The sequence below is a fragment of the Vigna angularis genome, chromosome 6 (genome assembly GCF_016808095.1).
Source record: "Vigna angularis cultivar LongXiaoDou No.4 chromosome 6, ASM1680809v1, whole genome shotgun sequence".
Classification (NCBI taxonomy): Eukaryota; Viridiplantae; Streptophyta; class Magnoliopsida; order Fabales; family Fabaceae; genus Vigna; species Vigna angularis.
The window spans coordinates 33,168,966-33,191,686 of record NC_068975.1 but is presented as its reverse complement, the minus strand read 5'-3'; the positions used below and the strand labels follow the sequence as shown (position 1 = coordinate 33,191,686).

General features: G+C 35.1%; 1 protein-coding gene across 4 annotated transcripts; it reads left to right on the top strand.

Annotated features, from left to right (window-relative positions):
* The first annotated feature begins 357 nt into the window (after positions 1–357).
* LOC108342782 (ABC transporter C family member 2) lies at positions 358–22,500 on the top strand. 4 transcript variants are annotated; one of them, XM_052878993.1, is made up of 29 exons: positions 358–376; positions 454–535; positions 1,433–1,844; positions 1,981–2,159; positions 2,602–2,641; positions 3,487–3,643; positions 3,898–4,012; positions 4,094–4,174; positions 5,514–5,538; positions 6,060–6,116; positions 6,300–6,365; positions 6,671–6,745; positions 7,477–7,584; positions 7,851–7,985; positions 8,812–8,918; positions 9,035–9,128; positions 9,934–10,101; positions 10,373–10,513; positions 10,793–10,993; positions 12,767–12,865; positions 12,980–13,132; positions 13,793–14,172; positions 14,386–14,566; positions 14,656–14,979; positions 15,070–15,826; positions 16,764–16,885; positions 17,778–18,023; positions 18,924–19,341; positions 22,127–22,500. In XM_052878993.1, exons 3-29 carry the CDS (start codon positions 1,512–1,514, stop codon positions 22,222–22,224), a joined length of 4,860 nt encoding a protein of 1,619 aa, XP_052734953.1. In that variant the 5' UTR covers positions 358–376; positions 454–535; positions 1,433–1,511; the 3' UTR covers positions 22,225–22,500. The 4 variants fall into 4 exon arrangements, with proteins under 4 accessions (XP_052734953.1, XP_017436067.1, XP_017436069.1 ...); XM_017580578.2 differs by lacking the exon at positions 358–376 and having other exon boundaries at positions 436–535; XM_017580580.2 differs by lacking the exon at positions 358–376 and having other exon boundaries at positions 458–530.
* Positions 22,501–22,721: the final 221 nt, after the last annotated feature.

Sequence of the window (22,721 nt, the reverse complement as noted above, 5' to 3'; positions counted from 1 at the left end):
ATCACGATATATGCATTATTTATAAACTTTATTGCATGCTATATTAATTTAATACTCAATATTTGCACATCTAAAGTGAATTTGTATGATTTGATATCAAATAGTGTATGATTTGTGGAATCATAAATAAATAAATAAATAAATAAATAAAGTAAAGTTGCATATTTGTTGAAAAAGAACCATATGAATTATGAATAAAAGACAAAATTGATTTGATCGAATGGCAAAGAGCAAATGAAGTGAGAAGATGCGTAAGCTCTGACGCATGTGATTGTGAAAATGTGTTTACATGTATTAAAGTATGTATATAAAAAGAAAGGGACACATACCACATGGTCAACAGCACACCACCAATCACCGATTAAGTTCCGGTCTGGTACGAAATATACATTTGATTTGAGTTCTCTTTTCACATATTTTTTTAAAAACTTTTCTCTACTTATTTAATATCAGCGTGCACAGGGAAAGCCGAATCTGGTTATATAATTTCACTCTCCACTTTTCTTTAGGGCCACACCTCAGTGAAGCTGGTTAGGTTCGCTTTCTCTATCTCCACCTTATCTTCCATGTTCTTAGTTTTCTTCTCCCGACTTTTAAACCTTTTCCCTTATTTTCTGTTCATACTTCTCCGCCGGCACTTCGCTCTTCTTCTTTCTCACGCTTTATTTGTTCTCCATTCGAGATGCGGAAAATTTCACTCAAATCCATGTCTTCACCTCTGTCTTCTGTTTACTTTATTTGATACTTTTGTATTTCACGTCTTTTATCTGTGTTGATTTAGTTATCTTAGATATCCTGTTTCAGCTATGGAATTTGCACTAGAGATTAGACTGCGTGTGGAGTGTAGATTCTGAGTAATAAAATAAAGTGAAAGCTTGAAAAATAGGAGTTGATTAAGATTCTATTTGCTAAAGTATAATATGTAGAGGTGCAGTGTATGTATGCATGGGAGTTGTGGAAATCAGTTCTCTTCCATTTCCAGTTTGTTGTTTAATTATTTTAAGAATAAAACTTTTATACGCTTTCGGCAGTGTTTTAGTGTTGTTTTCAAATCAGAACTGTAAGTTTACCTTGGTAATATCCGTAACAGGTGAAATCCCTATTCTGACTGGAAAACAATAGTAAACACACTTGTAAGGTTGCATATAAGTTTTGTTCTTAGTTTTATTTCAGCTTCCTTAGTGATTTTAAATTTAGTTTGGCGTACCAATTAAACAGGGAACTGCGGAGAGATTCAGTGATGAGTTTTTCATGTCAGTTCCTTAGGAAATCCAGGAAACGGATGAGGAACCTCGGAAGAAGATTGAACTAGAAATCAGAAATAAAATTTGTAAATTGCACTAGGAGATAATGACAGTTTGGATGTTCTATTATTGACTCGCTTGAGGTTGGTATGCAGAAGCAGTTAATTCTGGAATTCTTTTGGTTTTAGGTTCGTCATTTGAAGATTGAAGAGAGCCGATTTTGAGATGTGTTTTGCTTGAAGTTATCCAATAAACCAGTCAATAAAAATGGCTTTTGAGCCATTGGATTGGTATTGTCGGCCAGTTTCAAATGGAGTATGGAGTAAAGCAGTGGAGAATAGCTTTGGTGCTTACACCCCTTGTGCGGTTGATTCTCTTGTCATCTCCATTTCTTATTTGATACTTCTAGGCCTGTGCATATACCGCATTTGGTTGATTAACAAGGATTTCAAGGTGAAGAGGTTCCGTTTAAGGTCCAATATTTACAATTATGTCCTGGGATTGTTATCTCTATATTGTGTGGCGGAGCCATTATACAGATTGATCATGGGAGTATCAGTTCTAAATCTAGATGGCCAGACTCAATTTGCTCCATTTGAGGTGAGCTATGATTTTGATTGTTCACCTTCTTTGAGTGATCTTTTTTTATGTGCAGTACCTTCTATTTCTTCTGGTTTAACCTTTTCTGGAAGATTTATATTCTCTTCGTTAAAGCTGTGGTGTAATTTATTCACAGATAGTTTCACTGATCATTGAGGCTCTTGCGTGGTTCTCTATGCTAATTTTGATTGGGGTTGAAACTAAAGTCTACATCCGAGAATCCCGATGGTTTGTCAGATTTAGTGTGATTTATGCTATTGTAGCGGATGCTGTAATGTTCAATCTCATCATTTCTTTGAAGGAGTTCTATAGCAGGTTTGTTGGTTAATGATAACATGGCATGCATTGACTATTGAGATTTCATTAAAATCTGTATTTTCCCAGTAGATGTAAATTTAACTAGAAAGATAAAACCTAGAGTACGTACAAGAATATGTTAGAAAGGATGAGCTGTTAAAGTAAACAAGTTGATCAATAAAGGATGGGAGGAAAAATATGAGTAACTTCTCTCTCTTATACCTTTTTAAGCATTAATGGAGGGAATGTGTGGTAAGATAGAGCTCGTTTAAAACATGAGTCACTTCTCTCTCTACTTCCAAATCCCCCAGCATCGCAAGGGAGACAAAATCTAAGGATTGGTTTATTTTGGGTCCATGTAATTACATAAGTCTTTGTATGCATCTGTAGTGTATTATTTTAGACTGCCCCACTCCCATTATATGAAACAAAACAAGCTGACATTTGGTTTTCTTTGCAGCTCTGTGTTCTATTTGTACATCAGTGAGGTGGTTGCTCAGGTATCATGTGCTCTTCAATTTATTGTCCTGTGATCGATGATACTTTATATCGTGTTTGCTTGTCCGAAATACACTTTTGAGTCTTCTTGAGGCTGCCAATGATCCTTGTGGCCCTTGTAAAGCTTTCAAAATGAATGTTGTGCAGTTAAAATTAGCAGTCACTTTCATTACTGTTTTGGACTTTGGAGCTAACCTTTTTTGGAAGTATGTGGTTTCACTGTTGTAATATGTCTTGTTGCTAGTTACTTTTGATGTTGATTTACAGAAATGAGTGTAAAGAGAAAGAATACAGAGTCTGTATATTGTAGTATATGGATGGGGATGAAAAGAAATAACTTGATTCAGCCAGGTCCCATATGCACACTTGCACTAGTAAACTGTGTGTAGTACAGCTTTAACAAGCCTGTCCCAAATCTCTTTTGAAACCAGCATTACACTTTAAGGCTGTCATGCTGGATCCTTGTATATGTAATAATTTTGACAACATGCCTCCGTTGCATCAAGAGAGTAGCCTTTCTACTTTGGATTTGATTCTGTATACCTATGGAAAAAAATTGGTTCCAGTGTTAAAGTTTTAATTTTTTGTTGTATTTTGTAGAAATGCAAAACTTGCATTATTAGGTTGTCTTTATGATTTTTTTTATTGTAATTCTGAAGTTTGCTTTGAGGGGTTGCTATTTTGCATTTACAGTTTGATTGAAAATTTTTGCAGCACCATTGAACCTCTTCCTCCTTGTTTTTCTCCCTTCTACCTTCATTGCACATGTTGTTATCCTCCCCTACTTAGAATCCTAATAAATTTTTCTTTTCATAAAGATTTATGTGTTTTCTCTTTTTGGGTCCAGGTTTTGTTTGGAGTACTTTTGCTTGTGTATCTTCCTACTTTGGATCCTTATCCGGGTTATATGCCCATTGGGAGTGACATGATTGTTGAAGTTGCATATGATGAACTTCCTGGAGGAGATATGATATGTCCCGAGAGGAGTGCCAACATATTTTCAAGTATGTATCACACATTTTGTATAAAATTTTCAAACAGCTAAAAACGTTGTGGATACTTTTCGAAAATGCTTTAATAATTATTGTGAAGAGGATTTGGAGCAGCACACTCTGGGTTGAATAAGCTATTATCTTTTCATGTTTTCTGCTGGTAGTTATAAATGTTTTTTATATTATTAGCATGCACACCACTGACCAGCATCCTTTAAATTATACTCTCGGATTAACTTGTTTTTCATGGCTTCTTCCATTGGCAGGAATAATGTTTTCTTGGTTGAATCCCCTCATGAAACTAGGATATGAAAGACCACTGAATGAGAGAGATATATGGAAATTAGATACATGGGAACGGACAGATACACTAATCAATAAGTATTTTTTCTCTGAAAATGCTACATTTCTACAAAGTTATCACCTTTTATTTTTTCTTTATAGTACCTCTTGACTCTGTAGGTTCCAGAAATGCTGGGCTGAGGAATCTCGGAAGCCAAAACCCTGGCTTTTAAGAGCATTAAATGCAAGCCTTGGAGGAAGGTATGGATAAATGAGGAATAATAGATCCCAATGCCCTTTTGTTATGTTCCCTTTTTTATCTTGCTGAAAAACTAGATTAGTAAGTGCTATGTAGACAAAACAGAAAGCCAAGAGGCGGAAGAACATGTGTTAATTGATCGATAGCCTATGTCTGATATCTCAACTTATAGTAGATGCTATATAAATATTAGGATGGTGGTTTTTCAATTGTTCATTTATCAATCCAGTTCTAATTGATCGCTACATGGGTTTGGTGTTGGCTCTTTCCCCTTCCCCATGGTTGGTTGTAATATTATTTATCTTTTCTTTTAATTGCATATTCCTCTAGAAGCACATGATTGTTGAAGCTTTGGAGTGCCAACCTAGTTGGATTTGATTTCAAAGCTTCATAATGATGCTTTTTGGAGTGAAGCCTTTCATCATAAAAAAAATAAGCTCTAATTGGTAATCAAGAATGAATCCAGAATTACCACCCTTGATTCAGGGCCAATACCTCCTTAATTCATGGCACATGTTTTATTTTTAACAGTTTGTAATATTCATAATGCTTCCCCTAGCCTATACCTCAGTTAACTTAATTTATATTACGAGCTCTAATTTTTTGTCTGATCAGACATTATTTTATCAATGTACAACTTCATCACATAGTTAATGTTGTGTAGATAGTACATGATTTTATTGTCTAGGACATCCTTAATTCATAGAACTTGCCTCAATTACTTTCTCTTCTCTTTGCATTTCCTCCTTTATCTAATTTCAATGAAGAGATTTCATTAGAAGGGATACAAAGAAAATGAATATATCCTTAGCTAGTCTCTTATGTTATAACCTTGTTGTTTGCTGTAACTTATAGCCAAAGGGTATCTTATTGTCATACCTTTATGTTTTTTTTATCTCTTTGCTAGTAAAATTCTTTATGTATATTAAAAATTCACCCAAAATACCAGCATGCCTAGACTATAAGTTTCTAGCAGTTGGATAATGTAAAATAAATGGTTGATAAATGGGAGGATAGTGGACTATATGTAGTCATCCTTTTAACTTTCTATATTTTGGGCTATGTAACTCCATATATTGTTGTGGTGCCTTAACTTTAGAATGGGGTTAGTACCATCTATTACTGGTTCATAATCAGAGCAGAAATGTAACATCAATAGTATTTAGTGCTGTGAAGTTGATTTTCATATGTTAACCAGTAAATCTACTTTTACGTAGCAAAATATGTTTATGACAGGGAATGCACTTGCTGTTCAGTATTAAACTGCTGGTGTTTTTACTCCTTATCAATGTTTATAATTATATGCATTTCATTAATTTATATTCATTTTGATTCCTGTAGGTTTTGGTGGGGAGGCTTTTGCAAGGTGACCTCAAATTTCTTTGATTAAGATTTCATGAATACATCATGGATAACATTAGATAGGATATGTTGGCTGTATGTGAGTTTTTCTGATTTCGTTAGGATAGTTCTCTGTTTTTTTCTTTCAATGTTATATATGATTTCTCAATAAATGCTAATAATTTGTTTGTTACAACAACATTATCAACTGTCTAGCAGAAGAATATATAGAAGATTTATACTGGTAATTCGTTTTGTTATATATCTACTGCTGAGGTGAACATTATGATGCTTAAAATATTTATGCATCCACTTAATATCAACTATCAATTTAAGTCAGTATTATGGACATGTATCGATCAGTGGGTTGCAAAGCTATGTAATAATTATCCAGGCTTGGTTTACTGGCAATCTTGTGTTATACCTTAAGTGTAAAATATATGAAGACCATTTGATTTGAATATTTGAAGTACTTTTGCATGATTAAACTGCTGAATTGAAAACTTTATATCTGATTTATTTTTTTCTTTTGCTTACAACATGTAGATTGGCAATGATATTTCCCAATTTTTGGGCCCACTTATATTGAATCAGCTGCTACAGGTTAGTTGCTATTTCCCTGGATTGTCACTGGTTAAATACTGATCGTGCACATTTAGTGGCCTACTGTGAAGACCATCCCAAAGTTTATTACGCATGCAAAGACAAAATTATTCTCTAAAATCATAATAGTTTTATTTTTAACAGCTGTAATGTCATTTGACTTGTCCTACAAATTGTCTGTAGGCTATGCAAAATGGTGATCCGTCCTGGACTGGCTATGTTTATGCCTTCTCAATATTTGTTGGAGTGGTATGATTCAAATTATTTAAACTCTTGATTGGTAATAATTGGTTTGGTTAAATTCATTATAAAGGCAGCAGTTCTGATGCTTGTATTTTTAATTTGCTATATTATGCTGACTGCAAAGATTTTACTACTGTTCTTGTACATGTTTAGCATTTGCTTCTGCATGTTACAAGTTTTGGCAAACAATAACCACACTTTGTGGTAAATTTGTCTGATATCGATGGCCACGTGATGGAATTATGTGCTAATAATTTATATTTTTGCATGTTTTTACTTATCAAGAGCCTATCTAAATTTCTCTTTGGTAGGTCTTTGGCGTGTTATGTGAAGCTCAATATTTTCAGAATGTTATGCGTGTTGGTTTCAGGTTAAGATCAACATTGGTAAGCCCTTTCTATTTTACATACATTTATTCACACCTTTATTTCCTGTTTCTTTGTTTGTCAAAGGACTACTTGACCTAAAAATTTATGCCATTTAATGGGTAACAATGATTTTATATGGAAAGATTATTAGATTTGTAATAAAGTATTTTTGTGCTAAAAGTATTGAAAGTTTTCTGTTTTTGATCCGTCCTTCCCCTGCATTTGCTGTACCTTTCAACTTTCTATTCTTACAAGTCCTAGGGGGTATTAAGGTGTTTTTGTTGTATCCAAATCAATGAGGTCACTTAGTCAACTGCTTTGAAATTGCCAGCTTCGAAATCTGTGGTACATAGATTTTGGAACATTAGTTCTATTAAAATCTACCCATGTAAATATTTTGGGTCATCAACCTTATTTCAGGAATTATAATGTATTGGGAACACCCTTAATTGTGGATACCCCTAACCACTTTAGTTGCAGTCTCTTTTATGGTTTCCTTAATTTTAACCTCAAGTGTAGAGATTTAGTTCTCTACGTTGTCTTGAATGACATAAATAAAATGCATAATGCTTTGGCACCTTACAAACAAGTTTTATTGTTATTAGACAATGCATGTCTACTGAAATTTTTAAAACCCAAATTGTAAGACAGTGCATGTATGGAAATTCATCAAACTCAGCAAGTAGTTGCATTTAACATGTTGAGTTTGGTATTGCATTTATTTTTCCCTCTTGTTTTCTTTCTTGAAGGTGGCTGCTGTATTTCGCAAGTCTCTAAGACTTACTCATGAAGCACGAAAGCAATTTGCAACTGGAAAAATAACCAACTTGATGACTACTGACTGTGAGGCTCTTCAGGTATGCTTTTATCTCTGGTGTCTGATGTCTAAATTTCAATTAAGCAACCCCAAAACAATTTTTATATTATTCTGGGAAGTTTGAACATACTTTGGGGAATGGTTCTGGAGTCTGAAACAAGAGATACTAATTTAATTTACTTGTAAACAAATTCTTGAAACTCTTGTGTGCTATAAACTTCCTTAGCAGTATGTTTGATGTAATATTGCCTCTGCGATTAATCTCACACTATGCCAAGCGACAATTATATTTTTTCTCTTTGACAGCAAATATGCCAGTCACTTCACACTTTGTGGTCGGCTCCGGTTCGAATTGTTGTTGCTTTGATTCTTCTTTACCAACAACTCGGTGTTGCTTCCCTTCTTGGTGCCTTGCTGCTAGTTCTTATGTTTCCGTTACAGGTATAGAGGCCACATACTTATTTTTTCTACGTTATCACAGCACTATAATTTATTAGTATAAATAAATATACTCTCATGAAGGTAATTAAATTAAACCAGTTTATTACATTGCAGTGTGTTTCTTTCCTTCCTGGAGTTTCATGTAGTTATGGATCGTGTAATTCATGATTTAAATTGTATGGTTCGGCTAGTTATTGATTCTATCATAAGGTGAATCTCAAATTATTTTAAAACTTACTATACATGAATGAATTGGTACAATCTCATATTATAGATACAAATGACACAATACTACAATGGGTTATTTTCTCTCTTTTTAACTCCTCTTTCACTAATTCTCATGTAAGAAATTGAAAAGTCACGTGAGCTTACATTGTTAATCGGAAAGGAGTTGCAGGATCTCTTTTGAACTTATCCTATTTGATTATTCTACTTTCATGCATGCGCACTATTTGACTGATCCATTGAGTCACCTCCAAAATTTCAAAATAAAGGCTTTTCAAACTTCTATATAAACTTATAATTTGATATAGCTTATATGCTTAAGTTATTTTTGTTGTCCTGAATCGCTTACAATTATGATTCATGATTAAAAAATTTGCTTGGAAATTCCCGAGTTGAATGTTGATTTGATAACCTTCATTCCATTAGGTAAGTGGGGTGCTCATCTAAATCTACTTTTGAAAACACCAATAAGTATCTTTCGCAAGTTAATAATTTACATCAACAATTGTATTTGTAGGTTGTTTGGGTATCATTATAGAAGCTTACTGAAAACACAAATTAATTTGATTTTCTGACTTTAGTAATGTGTTTGTGGAAGCAGACATTTATCATCAGTAGAATGCAGAAGTTTTCTAAGGAGGGATTACAACGTACAGACAAAAGAATTGGTCTTATGAATGAAATCTTAGCTGCCATGGACACTGTAAAGTATGTCTTTTGAGTTTAATCATTAAATTGCAAGTATTGTTTAGCTATATTATTGTTTTATATATAAAATGTTAAGTTGTAACAGTTTTGTTGTTGGTTATGGGTACTTGGATTAGGTATTATGCATGGGAGAGTAGTTTCCAGTCTAAAGTACAGATCGTCAGAAATGATGAATTATCATGGTTTCGTAAAGCATCATTACTTGGAGCGGTATGACATACAATTCAAGATATTAGTGTTTCAATTGTTTTTATCTGGGCTGTGTTAGAATTTAAGTAATCTCAGGCTGCCCTTCTGTGGGCTGGTAGTATAAGTGACTACTATAAACCGCCAAATATTTGCTACATAAATATAGTTTCCATGAAGTAATAGCCTCTATAACTTTCTTCCTCTTACAATTGTTTCTATCTATAGTTGAATGAAGAGACCGTGATCAATTCATTGCCATAATGGAGTGCTTCCCGTCCAGCAAATGATTTTTATTAATGAAACTAATATTACTGCAGTTATGATTAGGTTTGATAAATGGATAAGAGACAAAATTCTGGACAACCATTTTAATGGACATCTATGGCAGTATTGAAAGGGCCTTGAAATTGTAATTAAATACAATACTGGAACTGATTACCTGCTCAATCGTGCAGCTGACAGAATCAATATTTCAATGCGACAGTAAGAGAAATGTAACATGTGATGAAGGATAGATGGATGATTTCTTAACAAAGAATAATTTTTACTTAACCACTTAGCAGCCCATTTTTCTAAAGTAATGATTTTTCATTTCACTTCCCTTTTTAAATAAAGAAAAATCTCAGTGAAAGGTCCAAGAGTCCCCACTCTACAAAGCACAGATAACATAACTACTGTAAGATTTAGTGCAGAATTATCTTGATGTACAGTTTTCTGCTGTTGCAATTTCGTAAAATATAGATGTTTGGCATGGAAATCAAGTAGTTTTTATCCTGGTATTGATTCTTGATTCCAACCCTGTATTTATTGACTTTGTGTTTGGCAGTGCAATGGATTTATACTAAATAGCATTCCAGTTTTTGTAACTGTGATTACTTTTGGAGTCTTCACCATGCTTGGAGGGGATCTGACTCCTGCTAGAGCTTTTACATCACTTTCTCTGTTTGCTGTGCTCCGATTTCCTCTTTTCATGCTTCCTAATACTATAACTCAGGTCAGGTTATTCTCATTTGCACCTTTCTGTTTGTTTCCTTAATTTTGCAGCCAGATGCCTTTGTATGTATTTTTGTACTCTCCTTTCTTTGTTCTCAAACAAAATTTAATTATTGTATAATTGACAGAGTGAACTAACTTGATTAGTTTATGAAAAGGGGGAAATGAAAAACCAGCTTACTTTTTATGTTGTCTTAAATGAGTTAAGTGGGAATTAATACTGTACCGGTATAGTTCACTTTGGCCTAATTCTTCTTTTTTTTGTGTTAAAGGTGGTTAATGCAAATGTATCTTTGAAACGACTGGAAGATTTGCTCTTAGCAGAAGAGAGAATACTTCTACCAAATCCACCTCTTGATCCAATTTTACCAGCTGTCTCAATCAAGAACGGATACTTTTCTTGGGATGCAAAGGTCGATGTCCTTTTGACATTATGATGCTTATATATTTCATCATTAAGTGCATATATCCGTGCTTGCAGAAAGGACATCTGTTCACTGGCACCCTCGTGCTGCAAAACATTTTTTTTATCAATTAAAATGAATTCATGTTAATCTAGCATTAAAATATTTTTTTCCAGAAGTGTGTGGTCATTCCAAATTTTGTTGTATTTGATATCCTTTGGAATTCTGAAGGTCTTACATCTTGAATTTTTTTAGAAAAAAGCTTATAGTTCAATTTTCTTTCTTCAGGCAGAGCGTCCTACATTGTCAAACATAAATTTGGAAATACCTGTTGGCTGTCTAGTTGCAGTTGTTGGCAGTACAGGTGAAGGAAAGACATCGTTAGTGTCTGCAATGCTTGGAGAAATGCCTCCAAGTGGAGATTCAACCGTTGTTTTGAGAGGAACAGTTGCTTATGTACCCCAAGTTTCATGGATTTTTAATGCAACTGTAAGTTAATATTATAGTCTATTTACTAGTTCATAACTTTTACAAATGTGAGAAAGAAGATAGTAAGGTGGTAAGAGAAAATAAGTTGGAAAAGTGTTCAGATATTCAGTAAATGAGCCAAATTTTTTAAATACAAGATGTTGATTGTAATCCCTTTATCTAAGCAAACCCAATTGCAATGACAAACGTCTCATATCTTTTTAACACATTAAAACGAAGCATCCTCTAAAAATGGGGAATACGAGAATGTTGTTTCAAACCATATGCCCCAATTTGTACTAAAATTTCAATTAACAAATGATTCTTGATCTTTACTGAGGATGCATTGCAACTAATCTAAAAGACTTATTACTTAAATCTCTTTAAATTAGCCTTATTGAAAATTAAGCTGCAATCATGATTGGGAGGAGGCACTCCCAAGTGCTATTGCTGAAATCCCAGATTGACCAGATAATTTTGTTGAATGGAGTTACACAAAGTTCAATTTTAAGATGGTACCAAAACATTTCTTAGATCTAGTATCGAGCCACTCTTATTTGCCTTGGGCCACCTACATTTATTATCCACATTGAAGATGTCTTGTGGGGGCTGTTGAGATATGTGAGCAATGCAGTGCTTACACAGCTTGGACAGTGATAAGTACCCGAGCAGTTGGGGAACCTATCCTCAAAAGGTAGCTATTGAAGAGGATGAACCAAACATTTAAATATTCCATCGAGCATTCCATACCACAATATGGACAGTCTTATCCTGATAATTTTGTTGAATGGAGTTAGACAGTTCATTTTTAAGATGGTACCAAAACATTTCTTAGATCTACTATTGAGCCACTCTTATTTGCCTTGGCCCACCCACATTTATCCACATCGAAGATGTTTTGTGGGGGGTGTTAAGATATGTGAGCAATGCTTACACAGCTTGGACAGTGATAAGTACCGGAGTTGCCGGGGAACCTATCCTCAAAAGCCTAGCTATTGAAGAGGATGAACCAAACATTTAAATATGGGAGTTGGGCACCTCCTAATACCCAACTTCCTATCAAATAGTCCTCACTTTAAAAGTCAGTTTTGTTTTATTAACCAGTTTTATGTGAAGTTTTGTTCTAAAGCCCAAATTTTAAGATTATGCTAGAGATGTTACCACTCTGTATCCCTATTTTGATGGTTTCCTGTAGTTTTGAAGTCCTGCGATGTGAATTTGGCAATCAACACTTTCTGTTTTTGAGGATGTGTGTTAAAAATCTATTATTTATACTTTGTAATAGAAGTTTTGGAAATTACTTGTGTAGGGGCTAAAAGGTTTTAATTTCAAGAAGGACAAGACTTTAGGTGCAGTGTTTTTGGTGATTCTAGTGTTGTCCCTGTCAAAATTGGACTTTTACGGTTTTACCAAAGTAACCCATTTTACTAACCTCAACATTAATTGTCAAGGTGAAACTCCAAAACTGGGACATAACACCTAAGATAATTAGGTCGCCTATTTGTCCTTCACAAAATTCTGCTAGAGCTTACTCAAAGGATTGCATTTGGTGGTTTTTGTAGATTTCAGGATTGATAAAGTTAAAGTCCTCGAAGATGGATTTTTTCTAATGAAATTTCATCTACCTACCATATAAGTGATAGGTTCTTATCAATTCGTAAAATTATGTTTGATTCAGTTTGTCGTTTGATCTTGTCATATTTATGACATTACAGATATAGTGCTATTAACCATTTGATTATTATTATGTCTGTTAACGTGGGGCTTTTGATATCTGAAACTTTATTTATTCAGGTACGGGATAATGTTTTGTTTGGTTCTGTCTTTGACACAACAAGATATCAAAGGGCAATAAATGTGACTGAACTTCAACATGACCTTGAGTTACTTCCTGTGAGTGTATATGAGCAATAGCACTTAACTGCTTATATTGAATGCTCTGTTTAATTCTTGGATTTATGTTGGTTGGCTTGCTTCCTTCTTTTTACTCACATACTCAATGACTAGGGTGGTGATCTTACTGAAATTGGGGAAAGAGGGGTAAACATCAGTGGTGGCCAAAAGCAGAGAGTTTCCATGGCTAGAGCTGTGTACTCCAATTCTGATGTGTACGTCTTTGATGACCCCCTAAGTGCTCTGGATGCGCATGTTGCTAGACAGGTTATCTTCGTGTCTACTGACTCCACTATAAAGAGACTTCCTGTTATTTCTATTGCTTGTCTGTTCTATCTCGAAAGTAAATTTATGCTGTAGTATCGTTTTTTGGTCATCTTATATAAATCTTAACTGTTACATATTGACACTAATTACCACCCAATTAAATTGTTTCTGATGCTGGAGTGCTGTGTATACACAGGATCTGCCAATTTAGTTCATCTATAGTATAGTAATATATGACCAAATTTGTGATTTAGAGTGATTTTATGTCTAGGATTTTATGGCAGTGGGGGCTCCTTAATTTATTGATAAGAGAAATCTACTTCCTTCTTCTTTGGCAGTACATGCCTATTTGCATTTCTTATGTTCAATACTATTGTTCTCTTTCATATAACATGTATGTATATGTACATGTACATGCTAATATCTGCGATTTATCTGTTACATAACAGGGCACATATACCACGGGGTCAATTCTATTGGTGAAATTATCATGCTCATGTTCTTAGAGATACTGAATAAAGCATGCAATTAGTTTTCTCGGTTCAGTGACTGTTGCTTAAAATGGAAATATCTCAATTTATGTTGTTGAAACTTGAAATTTGATTCACAATCTTAGTATTATCTTACAACTGTCTAATCTGCCCTACTATAATATCTCAGGTTTTTGATAAATGCATCAAGGGAGAATTGAGAGGGAAGACCCGAGTTCTTGTTACGAATCAGCTGCATTTCCTTTCACAGGTTGATAGAATCATTTTGGTCCATGAAGGTATGGTGAAGGAGGAGGGAACTTTTGAGGAACTCTCGAACCATGGACCGCTGTTCCAGAAGCTTATGGAAAATGCAGGAAAGATGGAGGAGTATGAAGAAGAAATTGTAGATACTGAAACAACAGATCAGAAAGCCTCTTCAAAATCAGTGGCCAATGGAGAAGTTGATGGTTTTGCAAAGAGTGGAAGTAAACCTAAAGAAGGAAAATCAGTCCTTATTAAACAAGAAGAACGGGAAACAGGGGTAGTCAGCTTGGGTGTTCTAATCAGGTAATAAGATTAGATGAATGTAAATGAACTGAAGGACAGTGATTTCCAACCATTTATTGCACCTGCAAAAATTGTGGGATGAAAAATGCCATTCTTAGCTGTAACCCTGATGATAGGCGTCCATAGGGTTATGGAATACAGTGCATATTTATGTCTTTATTTTTCCACTTGCTCCTTTTTCATGTAGTCTTCATCGTCTTGGGCTGTTTTTAGGTACAAGAATGCATTAGGAGGGTTGTGGGTGGTTCTGATACTATTTGGATGCTATATAGCTACAGAAACATTGCGGATATCAAGTAGCACATGGTTAAGCCATTGGACTGATCAAAGTGGTACAGAGGGTTACAACCCTGCCTTCTACAATATGATATATGCAGCTCTATCATTTGGTCAGGTATAGTTCTCTTACAAAGTCACTTCTTAGCCCTCAATTTGATTGAAATGCATCTATGGAGTGTACTAATTTCAAATTGTGTATTTCAGGTTTTGGTGACTTTAACAAATTCTTACTGGTTAATCATATCAAGTCTTTATGCGGCCAGAAGGTTGCACGAAGCCATGCTTAGCTCCATGTTACGGGCTCCGATGGTGTTTTTCCAAACAAATCCACTTGGAAGAGTTATCAACAGGTTTGCAAAGGATCTTGGTGACCTTGATCGGAATGTAGCTCCATTTGTAAATATGTTTCTAGGTCAAGTGTCCCAGCTTCTTTCAACCTTCATCCTCATAGGCATTGTCAGCACAATGTCCTTGTGGGCAATACTGCCATTGTTGGTGTTGTTTTACGTAGCTTATCTATATTATCAGGTATAGTCATTACCACTATATTCTTGCTTTTACTCAATTGAGTTCATATTTTGAAATAAATTTGTTTTCTCTTTAATTTCTATGTTTTAGAGCACTGCTCGTGAAGTGAAGCGCTTAGATTCGATTAGCAGATCTCCTGTTTATGCACAGTTTGGAGAAGCATTGAATGGCTTATCAACAATTCGTGCTTACAAAGCATATGATCGAATGGCCGATATAAATGGGAAAGCCATGGACAACAACATTCGATTCACATTGCTGAACATAAGCGGAAACAGATGGCTAGCAATCCGATTGGAAACCTTAGGAGGCCTCATGATATGGTTTACTGCAACCTTTGCTGTCATGCAGAATGGTAGAGCGGAAAACCAGCAAGTATTCGCATCCACCATGGGATTGTTACTTAGCTATGCTCTGAACATTACTACTTTGCTTACCAGTGTGTTGAGGCTTGCAAGTTTGGCTGAGAATAGTTTAAATGCAGTTGAACGGATTGGCACTTACATAGATTTGCCTTCTGAGGCTCCCTCTATAATTGATGATAATCGCCCTCCTCCTGGTTGGCCTTCTTCAGGCTCAATAAGATTTGAAGATGTTGTTCTTCGCTATCGACCTGAACTGCCTCCTGTGTTGCATGGCTTGTCTTTCACCATTTTCCCAAGTGATAAGGTTGGCATTGTTGGGAGGACAGGTGCAGGAAAATCAAGCATGCTTAATGCATTGTTTCGAATTGTGGAATTGGAACGAGGAAGAATATTGATAGATGATTATGATGTTGCAAAGTTTGGGCTTGCTGATTTGCGTAATGTTCTGGGCATTATACCACAAGCTCCAGTTCTCTTTTCAGGTATTTATGATATAATAATTTTCTGAAATTATGTTGGCAGTCTTTAATACCAATGCCAAGGTTTTGTTTCAGATTCAATTGTCCAATAACCAAACAGAAAATGTTCAGTCAGGAGTTATTTGTTGAAGTTGTGAATATGAAACATGATGTTGAAGAGCTGTTCGATGCATTTTAAGGAATTTTAAATTATTAGAATACGAATTAAGAATAGTCAATACCCTGAGGTCCCTACACCAAATTATTAGACCAAAATAAATTTGGATAAGAATACTCAATAAAATTCAATTAAATTATGATACAGAGAGATGAACACTTATGGATGATTAGATTTTACAGCCAATAATTTATATTACGAGCTCTAATTTTTTGTCTGATTAATGTGGAATGATTTCTGAGCTCTCGATAATTTCGTTTGTATATACCACTGGAAACTACCTATGGGACCATTTGGTAAGAGACAAAGGAATATTTAGGTATATATTTAATTAAGCACTTGTTCAATAAGCTCTTGTCAAATGACAGCTTATTCATAAATCAACTGTCAAATTTAATGAAATAAATTAAAAATAGCTTATATAAGTTCAAAACTTGAAACATGCTCTTGGACATGCCCTCAAATTCCAATTGAAAGGATGACTAAATCTAAGGATAATATATTTATGTGAAAATAATTAAAAATTTACTTGACTGGAAACGGCTTTCCCTTATTGATTGGTGAGCTAGTTAACCTCATCAATGAAAAAACTCTGGCCAAATCTAGTCTAGAAATATTTCCAGGCCTCAGTGGTTAGATCGGGCTCAACCTTGCTTTCTTTCTGTAAACTGATAGATATATTTTGTCAACTTGAATTATTTAATTTTTAATTATTTAGAAAACATAAAATATAAAAACGAAATAATATCATTAACAACATTAAGCTCGGCTCACTCTTTGTAGGAACTGTGAGATTTAATCTGGATCCTTTTAATGAACACAATGATGCTGATCTCTGGGAGGCTCTGGAGAGGGCACATTTGAAGGATGTGATACGGAGGAATTCTTTGGGTCTGGATGCTGAGGTAAATGCAAATAGGTGTTTTTGCTAGTGGTAGTTGTGTTACTGAGTATTGTTGAAAATGGTAGCATTCTCGCATTCTTTATGTTTAAACAAGTCCTGTTGAATCTACCATATAATTGAATTTGATTATTATTGCGTTCACCCTTCTGTTGCTTTTTGCATATTGTCATGCTGCTCGCAAATATTTTTACTCTGAGTGGTTTGTGATGTCTTGATCACTTGTGAGGGCGTTAGTGATATGGTAGTGTAGTCAGACATGCATAGCATAGTAATTGTATAAATAAATTGACGCTGAATTTAGAATATGGGTGCTCTATATTCCTGGTATTTCCTCAATTCCTCTTGTGTGTAGCTTGTTGGCCATGTTCATGGGTATAGAACGGACCAAAGTAAGAATTTGACGGATGAGATAAACTTGTGTGCAAGCCTTGCTCTAGTTTGTCTTGTCATGTTCGGGATTAAATTGTTAGACTATTACTTCCTACTTTTAGAATTTGGCTTATGAGGAATTAAAGAGTGGTTTAGAAAAAAGTGGCAAAGCAGACAATCACGTTTCATCTCTGGGTGCTTGTTTTTGCTGTTTGTGGTGTATTAGGGATGAGCATAGTATGAGATTATGTGCCAGAGATCTCATAGCTGTGCATCCTCTATTCCAATGATCAGTTCATCGAATATTCCAAGTAGAGGGAACTGGACTGTTTCGTTGATGCTTCTCATCTGCCCCTGGGGCTTGGGTTATGTTATTTCCTTAGTTAACTTTGGCATCCTAAGATGATAAACTGTGTACCTACTATATTGTGGATATGCTTTAGAAGTGTGGAATATCCATTTTTTGTGTTAGAAATATATATTATTGGAACCAGTATTTATTGGTGAAAGTGTGTGGTATCAAGGTATCCGAGGCAGGAGAGAACTTCAGTGTTGGACAAAGGCAACTGCTGAGTCTTTCCCGGGCTTTATTGCGTAGATCAAAGATATTAGTACTTGACGAAGCAACTGCAGCAGTTGATGTTAGAACAGATGCACTCATACAAAAAACAATCCGAGAGGAATTCAAATCCTGTACAATGCTCATTATTGCTCATCGCCTTAACACTATTATTGATTGTGATCGGATTCTCTTGCTTGGTGGTGGTAAGGTATGCACTCAAAATTCCAACCATAGAGATGGCTAACTCATACTATGGTTAAAATTCTTTGGCACTGTTGTGAGTTGTACTACGGTCACTACCTTAAATGTTTTGCTTTACTGAAATTTTTATTGAAAATATGGTGCATGTGTGCTGAATTTTTTATTAAAAATATGGGGCATGTTTGAATAAACTTGTTTTGCTTGATGTTGGTAAGGTAAGCGCTCAAAATTCCAACCAGAGATGGCTAACTCACATTATGGTTAAAATCCTTTGCCATTGTTGAGTTATACTGGTGTCACTACCTTAATCTGAATTTTTTTTATTGAGAATATAGTCCATGTTTACTGAATTTTTTTTATAGAAAATATCGGGCAAGTTTGAATAAACTTCTTTATACTCACTTATAAACAATTACGCTTAAAAAAAATTTATTGGAGGAGAACAAATGACATAAATTTCTTTATAAGTTAATTTTGGGTAATACATAAACTTAAAAATTCAGAATTTGGAGAAATTATAAGAGAACCTTTATAAAAGAAAAGCAAGCTTTTTGCAGTAGATTGTTTTTGTTTGTAGTGAAATTTATTTCATTATTCTTATTTTTTCTCTCCTAGAATGTTAATGAAGAAGTTTATCTAGGTAGGTCCATGGTCAATCAGCTTATGATTTTTAGCTGACTGGTTGAAATGACAATGTCCTTTGATGATGTTGTGTATCTAGTCTAGTCTTACTCCATTGTTAGGTAGTAATGTCAATAATACATGGAAGCTTTTTTTTAGGAAAATTGATATTTTGAACAAGTTGTTGTCATGAATGCAGTCTCCCTTTATTTTTGACTCAATCTATGACCTGATAATGGCTTTAATTCAGTGTTATATTGATGATGCTATAATTTTATGTTTAAAGGTTCTTGAATATGATACCCCTGAGGAGCTGCTGTCAAATGAAGGCAGTTCTTTCTCGAAGATGGTCCAAAGCACAGGAGCTGCAAATGCACAATATTTGCGCAGCTTAGCACTTGGTGGGGATAAATCTGAAAGAGAAGAAAATAGGAATCTAGATGGACAGAGAAAATGGCTGGCTTCTTCACGGTGGGCTGCAGCTGCCCAATTTGCTCTCGCTGTTAGTCTCACCTCATCCCATAATGACCTACAACGGTTGGAAGTGGAAGACGACAATAGTATTTTGAAGAAGACGAAGGATGCCCTGATAACTTTGCAGGGGGTTTTGGAAAGGAAGCATGATAAAGAAATTGAGGAATCTTTAGAGCAGCGTCAAATATCCCCCGAGGGATGGTGGTCATCTCTCTTTAAAATGATTGAAGGTATTGTTTCAATCTATCTTTTGCATATCCTTCATGAGCACAAATTATGCAAATCAAAATAATTTTAGTACTCCAATTCATATATGAACTTAGGAAAACATTTTTCTCGGTGTCCAATTCAAGTTTCTGAATTAAAATTTAAGAAGCACCGGCAACTCTAGTGAGTAGTATGATGATGTGATTGACACTTTTTAAATATGAAAGTTGTTGGACATGTCTTCAACATCTGTCAGTCACATCTCAACTGTGTCACAATTAAAAAAATTCAGTTCAAACACCACTTGATAGTGGGCCACTCTACTCAAGGCCTGTAGAAATGTTTCCAAGCCCAAGACATTGTTTGACTGTGACAGCTGTTAGTATTCTGTGTTCAGTTTCTATGACAGTTATAATATTTTGTTTAGAATTCTGTTAGAATATTGACTAGGTCACACTAGAAATAATCTTTCAATGTAGATTTTTGTCAATATAAAGGCAGACTTTGAATAAAAGAGGGAGAAGAAAGTTTTCCTTTTGATTTATATAGTTCTTCCTCCTTCTCCAAATCTCCGTTTTTCCAAAGTCCAATTAGCTTTCTTTGATGGCTCAGAAGTCCTTGATTGTCTTTTTCAAGCAGACTAGTATTTCCAGTTCTATCAGATCCCATGGGACGCCGGCCTCAACATTGCTGCTTTCTATGTGAGAGGGGAAGCCCGGAGTTGGTTTAAGTGGATGCACCATAACCAACAGCTTTTTGATTGGGTGTCCTTTAGTTGTATTCTTGAACTTAGATTTGGTCCCTCTACTTAGCAAATCATCAAGCAGAACTTTTCAATTTAAGACAGCTGATCGGATATCAATCCGCTTTTGAAAAACTCAACAATCAGTAAACTGTTTTATTTCAGGTCTCCTCCCTGAGATCCGCCATGAGCTATCACTCAAGCTCTCGGTTTTGCCAAACTCATTGAATCCAAAATCAGCATTGATTCCACACTGCCCTACCCCAACTATCACAGCTCCTTCTTCCAGACCCGAAACCTACCCCCCTCAGCCTAACTCAACTCCAACTGAGCTCCCCATAAAGAAACTTACCTCAACTCAAATGCAAGAACGTCGTGCGGCTGGGTTGTGCTATAATTGCGATGAAAAATATTATCCTGGTCACAAGTTCACCAACTCGTTTTTTTTGTTGTTAACTCAAGATACCCGATCTTACCCAACAGACCCACCCATGCATTCAGAACTCGAAGAACCTTTTCCCTTCCACTTGTCCACCCAATCTGTTTCCGGACATTCTCGAATAATATAATCACCAAATGGCAGCCGCAACCAACCAATCGCTCCAACAACTAACTTTTAACACAAGATTCCCACCCACCCCAGATCAATTTTTCAGAAAACCAAAAAGAAAAATCCTCCAAACTCTCTTTCTACACTTTTTCAATCTACCCATCTAAACTCAGTTGCAGCACACTCAAAACTTAAACTCCACTTTCAAAAGTTTTGCACCTCCCATCTTTTCGTTGCCTCCTCAAGAAGCTGCCACGTGTCCCAAGCATTTACTACCTCTGAACCCACCTTCCCTCTCCACCAATAAAACCAACCCCATACACAGGCCTCCGGCCACTCCCTCTGAGGACTTAATTATGATTCCCACCCCACCACCCAAAGACTAACTTTTCAAATTCCATAGCAACCGCCCCAACAACCCACGCAATGTTACCCAAACCACTGATCTAGTTCGGCCCACAAATTTAGTATCCTTCCATCAAACTCGCCTCTTTCGAGCCCAATCAACCAAAACCTTGAGGACAAGGTTAATCTACCGATGAGGGCATTGATAGTGGGCCATTCTACTCAAGGCCTGTAGAAATCTTTCCAAGGCCAAGATTATGTTTGACTGTGACCGTTGTTAGTATTATGTGTTCAATTTCTATGCCAGTTGTAATATTTTGTTTAGAATTCTATTAATATTGACTAGGTGACACTAGAAATGACTTCTCCGTATAGATTTTTGTCAATATAAAGACAAACTTTGAATGAAAGAGAGAAGAAAGTTTTTCTTTTCATAGATAGTTCTTTTTTTCTTTAAGTTATTGTATCACCACTTCCATTCATCTTAACATGGCTTGAGCACAAATAAAGAGAGTCAATTGAGACTTAACTATAGACACCTTCTATACGCTACTATTATAAAGAAGTAAAAAAAAATAAGAATAAAAAAACTTCTTGCATTATAGATTTTACAATACTCAGTAATATTTTTTAGGTGTTTTGAAGAGACCTTTTATTTTAATTATTTAGAGGTGTATTTATTAAGATTTTCTTGTGAATTATGTAAATTTTAATTTTCAATGAGATTTTTATCTTGATTAAATATTTTTGTGTTGTTGTCTGTCTTATATTTTGGACATTAACTTTGTTTGGGTGTCTATTTGAGTGTCGTATTTTTGTATTGGTGAGTCGGTCCTCTATAGATTAGAAGTAATTTGTCAGGTATTTGATTGTAAAGTAATGATCATCTGAACATATCCTAAGAGTTTAAAAATAATAAGCTGTCCCCCGTGCAACGTGATGGGCTGAAGAAGGCATTAATTTAGAAGGCCACGGGATGATTTTCAGATTTGTCTGTTTTTCCGTAATTAGTTGGTTATATGGCTCAAATAATTTTACCAACTTTGCTGATTTTAGACTGGCGTTTCAATGAAATTTTCATGATCTAGAATCCTGCGATTTTGAATGTGGTTGGAGATAAGTATACAATTTCATATTTAATGTAACTGGATCTGTTGTGCCTCTGTATTAGGTATTGCTATGATGAGCAGATTGGCCAGGAACAGGCTCCATCAAGCAGACTTTGGTTTCGAGGACAGATCAATTAACTTCGATGAAATTGATATGTAGGGAAAGCTGCACTACTTCAGATATCAGCTCTTACACAGCTGATAACTTAAGATCAAATTGAGAGACCCAAGGTTTTGCTAACTCTATTTTGCCCTGTAGCTCTAGCTCTAGCTCTACAACCGAGCTATGATATCGTAGGAAATGCAACAAATATCGTATTTTGTAATTTCTTGGTTAAGAAAATCAACTTTTTTTTAGCGAATAGGACTTGTCAGTAGAACATTTTATTATCTAGTATTGTAATTTGTTTGCCTAAAGATATTTCTTTAAGCTCTCGATTCAGGTCCCAAATACTTTTAATTATTACTGTACCGCTGCTATGCTCCAAAACTTCTGCTTGAGTGTGTTCATGCATCTTTCAAGATTACAGACGCTTTCAACATTAACAGGAAAGGGTTTATAAATTTAATACTATCTTTACATTGCATGGCATGCCAATTTTGGTTGATTTTAAGTTTCCAATGTGAATTGGTGATTTTAACCCTTTTGTTAGTTTA

What these genes read in the sequence shown, in the direction of transcription:
- LOC108342782 (XM_052878993.1), top strand. Translation starts at nt 1,512, where the DNA reads ATGGCTTTTGAGCCATTGGATTGGTATTGTCGGCCAGTTTCAAATGGA. An exon ending in ACTTTTCTTGGGATGCAAAG is followed by an intron (nt 10,514 to 10,792) that starts GTCGATGTCCTT and finishes TTCTTTCTTCAG; the next exon opens with GCAGAGCGTCCTACATTGTC. An exon ending in CTTTGGGTCTGGATGCTGAG is followed by an intron (nt 16,886 to 17,777) that starts GTAAATGCAAAT and finishes TGTGGTATCAAG; the next exon opens with GTATCCGAGGCAGGAGAGAA.